The sequence below is a fragment of the Artemia franciscana genome, chromosome 8 (genome assembly GCF_032884065.1).
Source record: "Artemia franciscana chromosome 8, ASM3288406v1, whole genome shotgun sequence".
Lineage (NCBI taxonomy): Eukaryota > Metazoa > Arthropoda > Branchiopoda > Anostraca > Artemiidae > Artemia > Artemia franciscana.
In genome coordinates, this window is record NC_088870.1 from 18,547,650 (window position 1) to 18,562,363 (window position 14,714).

General features: G+C 37.4%; 1 protein-coding gene across 1 annotated transcript in view; it reads left to right on the forward strand.

The window, feature by feature from the left end:
• Nucleotides 1-14,714, forward strand: part of LOC136030088 (pleckstrin homology-like domain family B member 2) — a 116,703-nt gene that overhangs the window by 26,750 nt on the left and 75,239 nt on the right. Inside the window, exon 3 of the mRNA XM_065708753.1 lies at nucleotides 3,048-3,310. Within this exon, the coding sequence (XP_065564825.1) occupies nucleotides 3,048-3,310 (263 nt within the window). The remainder of the gene's footprint in view (nucleotides 1-3,047; nucleotides 3,311-14,714) is intronic.

The window sequence follows — 14,714 nt, forward strand, 5'->3', positions numbered from 1 at the left end:
TCGGGGGGAGGGGGTACAAAAAACATTTAAAACGCGTAAAAAATGTGTTTTATGCATTTTTTTAACGTTTTTTATGCACTGGGCGAACATTTCAAGGGGGGTTAAATTCCCTAACCTCTCCCCTGAATGTGGTCTTGACTGCTAGCACGACTTTCATTAGCAATTTATTTGGCCAAATTCATAACAACCACAAAACAGGCAGATTCTGTGAAAAATATAGATTGCTGGAAAAACTATAAGTCTTAAGATTTTTCAAGGACTTGAAAACACTAATTTTATGTATTATATGAAATAGTCCGCGGTTATAAACTGTTGTGGCCACGAACTGGAAATAAAGAGCAACACCTGACAATAGTAACATAAATTCTTTATAATAATAAAAAGAAACAATATTTATTTAAAAAAATCGAGTTTTATGCTGATTCCAAATCTTTAAAATTGGTACCCATTAACGGTTATCAGTGTACATAAATGTGCATAACTTTAGAAAGAGGAGGGAAACTTTCCCAAAGTGATGTGATCATGAGGAAAGCCACGCTTCACAATCTGAATGACTTTTATCCACCGAAGCTTAAGTGAAGAAAGACTTTAGGCTTTAGCAAATGCTTTGATACAAAAATAATATAATAAGAAGTTCTTTTATTTTTTGATAATGTCTTGAAAATGGGGGTGTTTTTTTTGTAAAGTGAAAAACTTGTAAGTACCTACTCGCCCTACTTTGCGCTCCATAAAACTGTCAGTTAAGTACTAAGATTGTAGCGTGAATTCTGGTGAGTTGAGAGAGCGGCAGCCCCCCTATCCCCTCATACATATAATAATTGCTGTATGTTTGGAGTCTCGATTCCCAACGTGGGGTGCACGCCCCACCAGTGAGGCATGGAGGCATTTTCGTGGGTAATTCGCATTACGTGCACCCTTCGGCTGACAATACTCTAGAACAGTGGTACTCAATCGGGGTCCACATGGACCTTGGGGGTCCATGTAGTATTTCCGAGGGTCCAAAGGCAAAGCACAACAAATTGGGGGTCCATAATGATATTTTGGGAGTCCATGAACAAAACCAACTCAGAACGCTCTTTATTTTTAAGAATTCGATTTCTACTGTAATTTACATTATTTTGAATTGGTTTAGTGACCTACTCGGAATGGATATACCAATTTGGGTTTCAATTCCTTTCGAAGTTAATGTTGCCGAAATGGAATTATCTTTGCAAGAGCCCCTCATCAAATTACAAAGTTATAAAATAATGCGTGCAAAATTCAAAGATGGAAAGTACAATATATAGAAAACAAATGATGTTGCTACAAAGTACCCTTTGCTCTGGGATAAAGCGCAGTTCTACGTTATTGCTTTTCCTACATCTTATCTTGCTGGGATTTAGTTGTGTTTCTCAAATTTTATCAAAAGCTCACAATAGACTTGACATTGTGAAAAGGGGTGATCTTCGACTATCATTAACATCGATAGAACCAAATATAAAGTTTAATATAAAGTAAGGGTTAAATTCCCTAACCTCTCCCCTGAATGTGGTCTTGATGCTAGCACGACTTTCATTAGCAATTTATTTCGATCTATCATTCGACTATCATTAGGTGATCTTCGACTATCATTAACATCGATAGAACCAAATATAAAGAAACTTGTCGAGAAGCATCAACAACAGGGATCTCATTGAATAAACATGCCTTTTCCTTTTTTTTAATCACACACTTAATTTCAACTGCTTTTTTTTATCCAGTTTACATAAATAATGTTGGAGTGAATTAAACAGCCTGAGGAGCTCTACTCTCCATGAGCTTTAGCTGCTTGCCAATCGAAGAAACTTGTAGAAACTTGTAATATTATAGTTATTATCACAATAATAGTAATAATAATAATAATAATTATGATTATATTAGAATATTATATATGTATTAAATTAGTTTTCATTTAAAAATAAAGCTTTTTATTTTATAAATTTTATGAATCGTATAATTTTTAAATCGCATATTATATAAATTTTATAAATCATTTTATAAATCGTATGCTATTTGTTTGATAATTAAAACCTTAAAATTTATATTAGTAAAGAATAAAAAATTGTTCTTATGTCCAATAGCTATGAAGGGGTCTATCAAGATAAAAAGAAGGGAAAAGGGGTCCATGGGGGAAAGAAGGTTGAGAACCACTGCTCTAGAACCTTAATTAAACTTTTCATTCGCATAAAATACACATAGAGGATGACTCGGAAAAAATACCAAGTTAATGGCCTTTTGAGCTTCTTTCAGGTTGATATACGTAAAATTTTGGGTGACAAAATTTAAATATCACGAGGGGGCATCAGGATTTTACAAATGCCTAGGTGGGGCATGGCCCAAAATTGGTTGGGAACCACTGGTTTAGAGTTTCAATGCCTCTGTTAAATTTCGTTTGACAGTATTTTTTTTATTCAATACTATTATGAAGCTTGCTATTTAGCTACACACTGTAGTTTTTACCTTTGTTTACTGCTCAAAACTTTCTTCAAAACTGCTCTTGGGAAAAACTTTAAAGCATTGTTTTCATTCACCTATAGAAGTTTTGATATGAGGATATACCCTTTCGCTTGGCTCATAGTCCGATAGTCTGAAGTGTGTGAAATAGCAAAAGAGGAATATATTACACCGAACAAAAGCATTACCGGGACCAATGAGGAGGAGATTCCACCTGTCTTCATATTTTTATGATTTAACTATCTATTTTGCATATCTAAAATCCCGCAAATTATACTAGATACGCCTAAAAAAAGAGAAATGTATATGAACGCATTTTTTTTCCAATTCCTCATGAATAAAGCAAGATATTATAAAAAGGAGTGAAAGGTCAAATAAATAATTAATTTCTAAATGCATAATTAATTGTATCCTATGCACCTGATTGTATATAGATCAGACGTGACTTGACAAGCTATTAGTTTTGTGGTAGGATTAATTTGTCTCAGATTTGTCGGGAATGTGCTATCGCTATCTTTCAACAGTGAAATAGCTTCTTTGTGATGAAAGAGATTAACGCAAAACTAATTTCTTAGGCTCATGAAGACCGAGTGAGGGAAGAAGAACTAGTAAAAGAAGAATTCTCAAGACTGGAGGATATCTTGCGAATGTGTGCTGAGTATCAGAATACCATGAATTCAACTGAAAATAACAAGATGAAAGGGTTTTCATTTGATTGTGATGCAGTTACGGGTGCTAGTGGTCAGTGTGATTGTGCTTCATTGCCGAGTAGTCCTATAGATAAGAAGTTTATGGATAAACCGCCCCCATCTCCTGGACATACTTTGCAGCAAAACAGGTAAAGTAGATACAGTTTTTTTTGTTGCTGGTAACGTTAGTCAGCCGTGAATTTACTATATTATACTTCTTTTTTTTGAAAGCACTAAGCACACTGTGATCGTCGTTAAAAACAATTACACATGAACAATGTCACTGAACCAAAAGAAGCATGATACATTTTTCTGTCCCTCTAGGAAAATGTAATGATGTACTGCACTGATCAAAACAGTGCATCTACAATACCTCTGTCTAACAATGACAGACTTTCATTGTGAACAAGAGGCTCAGTTACTGGCGGATCAAAACTAAAAACTCCTATGTGTTACGGAGGATTTGGTACCAAAACTGATTTTGCGGTTACATTATTAATACCATAGATAATATCGATAAGTATTAACAGGGGTGTAGCTACAGTATTTATTGGGGGAGGGGGGGGGGGTAAGAGCGGTTGCTATTGAAGTAGGTGCTGTTGAAGTGGTAGTGAAGAAAAGTAACTATTTAACATACACGCTACTTGGTGAATCCAACTCTAAAAAACGGAATTTTTATAACAGTATTTACATCAAAAGAATCGCATTTTAATGCTGATTTTAAATATATAAGTTTCATTAAGTTTAGACTTACCCATCAAAAGTTACGAGCCTGCGAAAATTTGACTTATTTTAGAAAATAGGGGAAAACACCCCCTAAAAGTCATAGAATCTTAACGAAAATCACACCATCAGATTCAGCGTAACAGAGAATCCTATTGTAGAAGCTACAAAAATATGGAATTTTGTATTTTATGCCAAAAGACAGAGCACGGACGCGTGTTTTTTTGTTTTTGTTTGTTCCCCAGGGGTGATCGTATCGACCCAGTGGTCCTAGAATCTTGCGAGAGGGCTCATCCTAAAGGAAATAAAAAGCTCTAGTGCTCTTTTTCAGTGAGCAAAAAATTGGAGGGCACCTAGGCCCCCTCTCACGCTAATTATTTTCCCAAAGTCACCGGATCAAAATTCTGAGATAGCCATTTTATTCTGCGTAGTCGAAAAACCTTATAACTATGTCTTTGGGGACGACTTACTCCCCCACAGTCCCCGTGGGAGGGGCTATAAGTTACAAACTTTGCCCAGTGCTTACATATAGTAAGGGTTATTTTTTTTTTCAAATGAGCCCTCTCCTAAAATCCTACGGCAATTGGTTCGATACGATCATCCCTTGGAAAAAAGAGACACATCAGTGTTTCACATTCAACAAATTATCCTGCCTTGTTGTTCGTGGGTAGGGGTCTGTAAATTATTTGCATAGGGCTTTCGACCTATGGTGAATTCAATGGTGAACTTTTGTTTTCGATCCGACACTAAATTCGAGGGGTTTCAGGATCTTTCGAAATTTCTATAAATTTGTTTTCGCAATGCATTTTATGTTATGGTTAAATCGAGATAACGGTTTCAATCCCTGAGTCACCTGCGCAATTTTTTCTTACTGTGCAGTTTTTTTTAAACATGATTTTACACTTTCGATCACCATGAGCCGTGGCTCGCTCTTTACTAGTTTGCAGCTATTGCTGTAACAATGAATCACTTCATTGACTAAAGGAAGAAGGAAAGCAGAAAACAGAAATGCTCGACGCATTAACTTTAGGGGTGAAATTTCCTCAGGATTCTTTTTTTTTGTAAACTGTTTCATATTTGGCATGTAAATCGTCTTTTTGGTTTTTTAAATCACAAAACTCTTTTCCTACTCGAAATAGATTCAAACATATATCCCTGGTGTTATCGTTCGAGTTGACCTGTCAGACACTGCTCATAGTCGATATGACAGAGGCAGCCAAAAACGTGGCAGAGCTGTACCAAACATTTTGGGGACTGGGCCAAGCATGGTAGAACTGTGTGGCACGTGTGGCGTTCCAAGATGTAATACGAGATTCTTTAGAACACTGACGTGCAGGTGATGTTGGTTCAGGTGGTCTTTATTTTTCAAAAAATCACTTGTGCCTATTTGGCATCATTTAGCGGAAATGAAATACTGGCAGATACTTGTGTACTGCTTGAAATACGATGCAGAAACAGAGTTAGTCAATTAAAAGCTGGTAAAACTTTGCGCTCCTGTTTAGTGAAAGTTTGCGTTCTTGTTTAATGCAAGTTTATCTATTGTTACCCTAATTGGAATTCATTCAAGCCATCGTCAGGTCTTAAATTACGAGAGGACTCGCACAAATGAATTTCCGATATGTGATCCAGATTTCATTTATCGCTGCTCAAGGTGTAACCCGATAACGCCTTTCTCGTAAATTCCTTTATGGGTCGTAACTTCAAACTGTCTGTCATGTTATTTGTGCTTGTAGAAATGTTTGTTTGATGTTTTTTTTTTTATTCGATGCTTGTAGATGTAATTGGATTGTAATGCAAGCTCCAATTATGAGACTACTAAATATGACCGACCATTCTAAATAAAAACAGATTAAGTGCTAAAACGAATTTTGAGTCTTTGAAGCTATAGAGCCTTTTAAGTAGTTTTAATCTATGTTTATAGTTGGAAAATGCTGACATATACACCGATTGAACCGAATATACATTGAAAGGAGATATCCAGCCAGGGTCATATCCAGGATTTAATTCTTGGGGGGAGGGGGTGCACATAATCTTTTTTAAACGCGTCAAAAACTTGTTTGTATGCATTTTTACGAATTGGACAAATATTTTTGGGAAGATGCAATCCCCCTACCCCCTTGATACGGCATTTCATCCAGCAATTTTTTAGACGTCTTAAATCGTTGACAGGAGAGCTAACCTTATAGTCTAGTAAAAATCTCACTGAAAGTCTTGAAAAAGACATTATTTGTCCCGGCCAATAATGGACAAAGACATTATTTGTCCCGGCCAATAATGAGTTCGAAGAGTGGACCGATTACCAAGTATCTAAACTTATTAAAGGCTAGACAGACATTACGTAGCATTTTTCTTCAGACTCTGTTATCCTACACTATTGATGCATTAATGCTAAACGAATATCTTCTGTAAGGTTAAGTTAAAATTAGGCATGTTTCATTAAGCTGGATATGCTGGAATTTCTAAGATAAACGTTTCTAGCGTACTCAACAAGATCATTCATTGTACCTGAGTTTGAGTCACTGTAAGGATTAATAAAATTGATTACGGGTTGTAAATTCCTTTTGCATTCTCCCATAATTTGCTTTTGTCTTTTGGTTGCAAATACCATGCAATTTATATAGTTCATTTACAAAGTCAATGTAGGAAAGGGACTGGATTTTCTTTTCCTCAATGAATTTTTCAACTGCAACATCAGTTTCTTCTATGCTGCAAATTAGATACATACGTCATGTTTCTGGTATGGTCTATGACATATGTCACACCCTGTGGACAGCACGAGTCAATCTCTTGAACAGCTTCCGGTGTGGTATGAGAGATTTAATCCTTCTTAAAAAATAGCCGTCGATAGGAGGTTCTAGCTTTATCATAAACCATTTTAGCGTCGGAAAACTTCAAGTTGAGTGTATGATTTTAACTGTAACGACATCAGACCACTTTGGTAAGCTGCATCTCAGAAATCTCTAGATTGAGTTTCTCCGGTCACATAAGATGACCTACTAGACCAAAAAGAGTTGCTTCAATATTTGCTTACAAGAGGATTATTTCCCAACAGAATAAACTAAGTTTCAATTTTCATAATTTTTCCTCAGTTGCTTTGATGTTCTCATTGAAGTAACTAATAGCTTCGTTTCCCTACGTGGATCAGTATTGTATTTATTATTATTGGTGGTGGTTTTATTTGTTTTTAGTTTAGTGTTTTTTTCTTTTTATCTTGTGGTGAGGACGCCTAGTTTGGATACAGGCGAAATATCCACGTTGTTTTAGTCTTCTTTCTCTACTGGCCGTAGTCTCGTTTGAGGTTTTTTTTTTGTGGAGTTTTATCTCTCTTTGTTGTTTACTACCACAAATCACCCAAAACTTTCAAAAAATTACAATAGATAACTTAGTCAAACTCAAAACAAGCAAAAATTAAAAGCAGTATGTCTGACAACCCTCATGTCTTCTCAAGACCAGAACATAATTTGCACTAAAAAAAACAACAAAAAAAAAAAAACAACAAACAAACAAATAACCGTATATTGTCAGTTTGATATACATATTCTGGTATTTATTCCTTATAGTCCTAATGCTTCTTTATTTGTTAAAGTCAAAAAATGAAAACATTTAAAATATAGCCTATTTTGTTTTCAGTAAAGTGCAAGTTATGATTTGGTCTTGAGGAGGTTTGGGGGTTGTCAGCCCTACCCATGCTAATTTTCGCTTGTTTTGAGTTTGAAACGGTTATTTATTGTAATTCCTGTTCGTTTAGGGTATAATTTATTTATTGATGGTGATTTGTGGTAGTTCTACGCTTGGAAAATTATTTGAATTTATTTCTACTCATTTTTGGCTTAACGAGGCTCTTTACTATTCTTTGACAAACGTGTTTTGTGAATTTTTTTTTTTTAATTAATTTTGTTTCTTTTTTTTACTATTAGACTCCATAGTTTTTACTTTGAAGATTATTTGACTTTATTTCTGCTCATTTTTGCTCTAATGAGACTCTTTACTTTTCTTTAAAAAACTTGTTCCATATGTTTCCGAATATTAAATAATATCTGTGAATAATTAAATAAAAAAAAAAACAAGTTTTTTAGTTGAAAGTAAGGAGCAAACCTTAAAACGAGCAAAAATTATTACGTATATAAAAGAGGTTGCCTCCATCTCAAGACCTCGCATTTTCCGCGGGGGGTATTTTCCACGGGTTATTTTCGGGGAGGGGGATAAACGCCTAGAAACGTTGGGAGAATGCTCATTTGAACCGAAGCTGTAGCGGTTAATTCGGAAAAAAAAAGAAAAAATGAAGTATTTTTAACTTACGAACGGTTGATCAGATCTTAATGAAATTTGATGTTTGGAAGGATATCGTGTCTCAGAGCTGTTATTTTAAATCCCTACTGGATCTGTTGACATTGGGGTTGGGGTTGGGAGGGGGAAACCTAAAATCTTGGAAAACACTTAGAGTGGAGGGATCGGGATGAAACTTGGTGGGAAAAATAAGCACAAGTCCTAGATACATGGTTGACATAACCAGAATGGATCCGCTCTCTTCGGGGTAATTGGGGGGGGGGGCTAATTCTGAAAAAATAAGAAAAAATGAGGTATTTTTAACTTACGAACGGGTGATCGGATCTCAATGGAATCTGACATTTAGAAGGATATCGTGTCTCAAAGCTCTTATTTTAAATCCCGACCAGATCTGGTGACATTGGGGGGAGTTTGGGGGGGCTAAAATCATGGAAAACGCTTAGATTGGAGGGATCGGGATGAAACTTGGTGGGAAAAATGAGCAGAAGTCCTAGATACGTGATTGGCGTAATTGGAACGGATCCGCTCTATTAGGGGGGGGGGGGGTAATTCTGAAAAATTAGAAAAAATGACGTATTTTTAACTTACGAAGGAGTGATCGGATCTTCATGAAACTTCATATTTAGAAGGACCTCGTAACTCAGATCTCTTATTTTAAATCTCAACTGAATCCAGCGTCATTCAATCTTAGAAAATACTTAAAGCGGAGAGATCAGGATGAAACTAGATGGGAAGAACAAGAGCTAAGAGCTGATATGGCACTTGTGACGAGGCGAGAAGAGCTAAGAGCCAAGAGATCATATGGTATGAGCTCTAACAAAATTCTATGAATCAATAGATTGATTTAAAAAGGAAAATAAGAGGCTTAATGCCGGTCAAGATTTAAAATAAGAGCTCTGAGTCACAAAGTCCTTCTAAATATCAAAATTCATTAAGATCTGATCACCCACTCGTAAGTTATAAATACCTAATTTTTTCTAATTTTTCCTCTCCCTTTTGCCCCCCAGATGGTCGAATCTGGGAAAACGACTTTATCAAGTCAAATTGTGCAGCTCCCTGACACGCCTACCAATTTTCATCGCCCTAGCACGTCCAGAAGCACCGAACTCGCCAAATCACTGAACCTCTCCCCCAACTCCCCCAAAGAGAGCGAATCCAGTACGATTCTGTCAATCACGTATCAAGGACATTTGTTTATTCTATCCACTAAGCTTCATCCCGATTCCTCCACTCCAAGTGTTTTTCCAAGATTTCCCCCTCCAACTCCCCCCAATGTCAAAAGATCTGGTCGGGATTTGAAATAAGAGCTCTGAGACATGAATTCCTTCTAAAAATCAAATTTCATTACGATCCGATCATCTATTCGTAAGATATAAATACCCCAATTTTCATGTTTTCCAAGAATTCCGGTTTCCCCCTCCAACTCCCCCGAATGTCAAAGGATCTGGTCGGAATTTGAAATTAGAACTTTAAAGCACAAGATCCTTCTAAATGTCAAATTTCATTAAGATCTGGTCACCCTTTCGTAAATTACAAATACCTCAATTTTCAAAATTACCCCCCCCCCCAATTCCACCAAAGAAAGCAGATCCGGTCCAGTTATGTCAGTCACGTATCTTAGACAGGTTTCTATTCTTCCCATCCAGTTTCATCCTGATCTCACCGCTTTAAGCATTTTCTAAGATTTCCGGTCCCCCCAACTGTCCCCCCCAATTACACTTGATCCGGTTGAGATTTAAATAAGATATCTGAGTTACGAGGTCCTTCTAAATATGAAGTTTCATGAAGATCCGATCACTCCTTCGTAAGTTAAAAATACGTCATTTTTTCTTATTTTTCAGAATTACCCCCCCCCCCCCGAAATTGAGCGGATCTGTTCCAATTATGTAAATCACGTATGCAAGACTTCTGCTTATTTTTCCAACCAAGTTTCATCCCAATCCCTCCAATCTAAGCGTTTTCCATCATTTTAGGTTTCCCCACCCCAAACTTCCCCCATTGTCACCAGATCCGGTCAGGATTTAAAATAAGAGCTTTGAGACACGATATCCTTCTAAAAATCAAATTTCATGGAGAGCCAATCACCCGTTCGTAAGTTAAAAATACCTCATTTTTTCTAATTTTTTTGAATTAACCCCCCCCCCCCCCAACTACCCCAAAGAGAGCGGATCCGTTCTGGTTATGTCAATAATGTATCTAGGACTCGTGTTTTTTTTTCCACCAAGTTTCATCCCGATCCCTCCACTCTAAGTGTTTTCCGAGTTTTAGGTTTCCCCCTCCCAACTCTCCCCCAATGTCACCAGATCCGGTTGGGTTTAAAATAAGAGCTCTGAACCACGATATCCTTCTAAATATCAAATTTCATTGAGATCCGATCACCCGTTCGTAAGTTAAAAATACCTCATTTTTTTTTATTTTTTCAGAAATACCCCCCCCCCCAACTACCCAAAAGAGAGTGGATCCGTTCCGTTTATGTCAATCATATATCTAGGACTTGTGTTTATTTTTCCCACCATGTTTCATCCCGATCCCTCCACTCTAAGTGTTTTCCAAGTTTTAGGTTTCCCCCTCCCAACTCCCCGCCCCCATCAGCAGATCCGGTCGGGATTTAAAATAAGAGCTCTAAGACACGATATCCTTCTGAACATCAAATTTCATTGAGATCCGATCACCCGTTCGTAAGTTGAAAATATCTCTTTTTTCTAATTTTTAAGAATTACTCCCCCCCCCCCCAACTACCCCAAAGAGAGCAAATCAGTTCCGATTATGTCAATCATGTATCTGGGACTTGCGCTTATTTTTCCCATCAAGTTTCATCCCGATCCCTTTACTCTAAGTGTTTTCCAAGATTTTAGGTTTCCCCCCTCCAACTCCCCCCAATGTCATCAGACCCAGTCGGGATTTAAAATAAGAGCTCTGAGACACAATATCATTCCAAACATCAAATTTCATTAAGATCCAATCACCCGCTCATAAGTTAAAAATACTTCATTTTTTTCTATTTTTTCCGAATTAACCGGCCCCTACTCCCCCCCCCCAGATGGTCAAATCGGGAAAACGACTATTTCTAATTTAATCTGGTCCAGTCCCTGATACGCTTGCCAAATTTCATCGTCCTATCGTACCTGGAAGTGCCTAAAGTGGCAAAACCGGGACTTTAGGTTTTCCCCCTCCAACTCCCCCCAATGTCATCAGATCCAGTCGGCATTTAAAATAAGAGCTCTGAGACACAATATCATTCCAAACATCAAGTTTCATTAAGATCCAATCACCCGCTGATAAGTTAAAAATACTTCATTTTTTCTATTTTTTGCGAATTAACCGGGCCCCCACTCCCCCCAGATGGTCAAATCGGGAAAACGACCATTTCTAATTTAATCTGGTCCGGTCCCTGATACGCTTGCCAAATTTCATCGTTCTAGCTTACCTGGAAGTGCCTAAAGTAGCAAAACCGGGACCGACAGAATTGGCGAGTGCTATATGTCACTTGGTTAATACCAAGTGCCATAAAAACCTGTCTAAGATACTTGACTGACATAACCGGACCGGATCTGCTCTCTTTGGTGGAGTTGGGGTTGGGGGCAATTCGGAAAAATGAGGTATTTGTAACTTACGAAAGGTTGACCAGATCTTAATGAACTTTGATATTTAGAAGGATCTTGTGCTTTAAAGTTCTAATTTTAAATTCCGACCAGATCCTGTGACATTGGGGGGAGTTGGAGGAGGAAACCGGAATTCTTGGAAAACGTGAAAATTGGGGTATTTTTATCTCACGAATAGGTGATCGGATCTTAATGAAACTTGATATATATAGAAGCATCTTATTTTTCAGATGCTCCATTTTCGACTCGAATTGGATCCGGGGACATAGGGGTTGGAGGAGGGAAACAGAAATCTTCGAAAACGCTTTGAGTGGAGAGATCGGGATGAAACTTGATGGGAAGAATAAGCACAAGTTCTAGATACGTGATTGACATAATTGGAACGGATCCGTTCTCTTTGGAGGAGCTGGGTGTGTGTGTGTGTGTTAATTCCGAAAAATTAGAAGAATTGAGGTATTTTGAACTTAAGAACGGGTCACCGGATGGTAATGAAATTTGATATTTAGAAGGAATTTATTTTTCAGAGCTCTTATTTCAAATCCCGACCACATCTATTGACATTGGGGGGAGTTGGAGGGGGAAATCTTGGAAAACGCTTGGAGTGGAGAAATCGGGATGAAGCTTGGTGGATAGAATAAGCGAATGTCCTTGATACGTGATTAACGTAACCGTACTGGATTTGCTCTCTTTGGGGGAGTTGGGGGAGGGGTTCAGTGATTTGGCGAGTTTGGTGCTTCTGGGTGTGCTAGGACGATGAAAATTGGTAGGTGTGTCGGGGAGCTGCACATATTGACTTGGTAAAGTCGTTTTCCCAGATTCGACCATCTTGGGGGGGGGGCTTAAGGGAGAGGAAAAATTAGAAAAAAATGAGGTATTTATAACTTATGAGTGGTGATCGGATCTTAATGAATTTTGATATTTAGAAGGACATCGTGACTCAGAGCTCTTATTTTAAATCCTGACCGGCATTAAGCCTCTGATTTTCCTTTTAAATCAATCTATTGATTCTTAGAATTCTGTTAGAGCTCATACCATATGAGCCCTTGGCTTTTAGCTCTTCTTGCCTCGTCACAAGTGCCATATGAGCTCCTAGCTCTTGTTAAGTACAGAAGAGACTTTCCCACACAAAAAAAATCACATTTTCTGGCGTTTTGTATCTTAAAACTTTAGTTTCTGCCCAAACAGGGTTAAATTGCGGAAGAATGGGATTCCTAAAATAACCAGTCGATTTTCCATGGTCTTGGATTGAGCTTTTCAGCCTGACGTGAATACTTATTTATAAATCGTTAGATAATGATGACATGAATACTGCAGTGATTACCAAAGTTGTTGATCAATAATTAGCAAATTAATACCCTTTTAAGTAGCTAAAGAGATCTTGTCAAAACAAAGCCGCGTTTCTTACCATTTTCTACCGCAAAACCTCAATTTTTGCCCAAAGAGTTTCAACTTGCCGGACAATACCTATTCTAACATATCCAATCGACTGTTCATGGCCTAGAACTTTCAACTGGAGTTCTTGAGTCCCCATTAAAAAAAAAACGAGGGAAATTGCGTTGTCGATTTGTTAACAAGTATCTCATTATTTATTTTTAATTGATTTTCCTGCCTGGGCGAGCAGATTACTGTGAGACCGCAGAGGAATATTTAATGATTCATTTAAAAGCTATCGCCCCAGAGGCAGTTTTAGGGGGGAGACAGAGCACTTGCTCTAGGCGCATAATTTTAAATAAATGATCGAACGGCATTTATTTAACATTTATTTTTATTTCAATAAAATAGAGGGTACAGTTGGCAAAATTTTGATAATGAATGAAACTTTCGTTAAAACTTGGCCTGGAATGTTTGGGAAACAGGGGGGGGGGGGGAGAATGAATCAAAATTTTGCCCCGGGCATAAGAGAAGCCAAAACTGCCACTGATCGTCCCTCTGTATGTGCCTATTATATATACGTTTTCAATTCCATCGTAAAGTACATTTTGGCACCAAAAATTACTTTTTTTGGTGATATTTCTAGATTGAAGAGAAGCATAAGAAAAGTTTGTGCTTTAATCTCCATAGTCGGAAGCTCTTAACTGAAGGTTTGCATCTCTTGTATACCTCAAGCCCCCCATCTCTTATATACACCCCCCTCCAGCATCCTTAGTAAATGAAAACCAGAAAAAATGTTTTGAAAGAAAGCTGCCAAATAGAAAAAGAATGTCATTTATTCATTTTCAGGGAAAAAATTGAATTTTTATGTGCAAATTTTTTAAGATACCAGTTAAAACATGCCCTCGGACCAGAGACGTAGCTTGGGTTTGGAGGGGGATATAAAGAATATGCGGACATAATCCTCCAGTGTGCTAACAAATGCGGACACATTGCGCCCCTGCCTCGGACTCCTTAGTGATTTGACAAAGTTGCATGTATCTCGTGTGAAAGTTTAATGAGACAGAAATTAAAACCTACGTATAATGGTCCTATGTGAAGTTTTGACAACTGCAACATTCTAATTTTCCCTGTGTATACCGACCGTTACAGGAAAGGTAAGTACCCACGAAGATGTCTTCCCTAGCAATTTTTTTTTTTCCAAAAAGCGTCTTAGAGACGTGATTCAGCTTTCAGGTCTTTAAAAAAGGAATGAATCTGTTCTGTAGCCGATGTTTTTACTTACCTAATATTCAATATAGACCTGCCCCAGGATTAAGGGGGATTCCACTATGGCGTACTTATTTTTGTACTTTTATTTTACATTTACGGAGGTATTAGGCAGGGGCTAAATTTAGGCTAAGCCTCAAAATGTATCTTTGCAAAACTGTACAATCTGGAATGTACAATCTAGAATTACTCAAACCTAATTTCTGTTGGATTGTGTGTTTGTTTTTGTTTTTTTTTTTTACCTTCTGTGGATCTAGAATCACTGGTAACCAAGATTGAAACTCGAGACAAATTTCTGTAT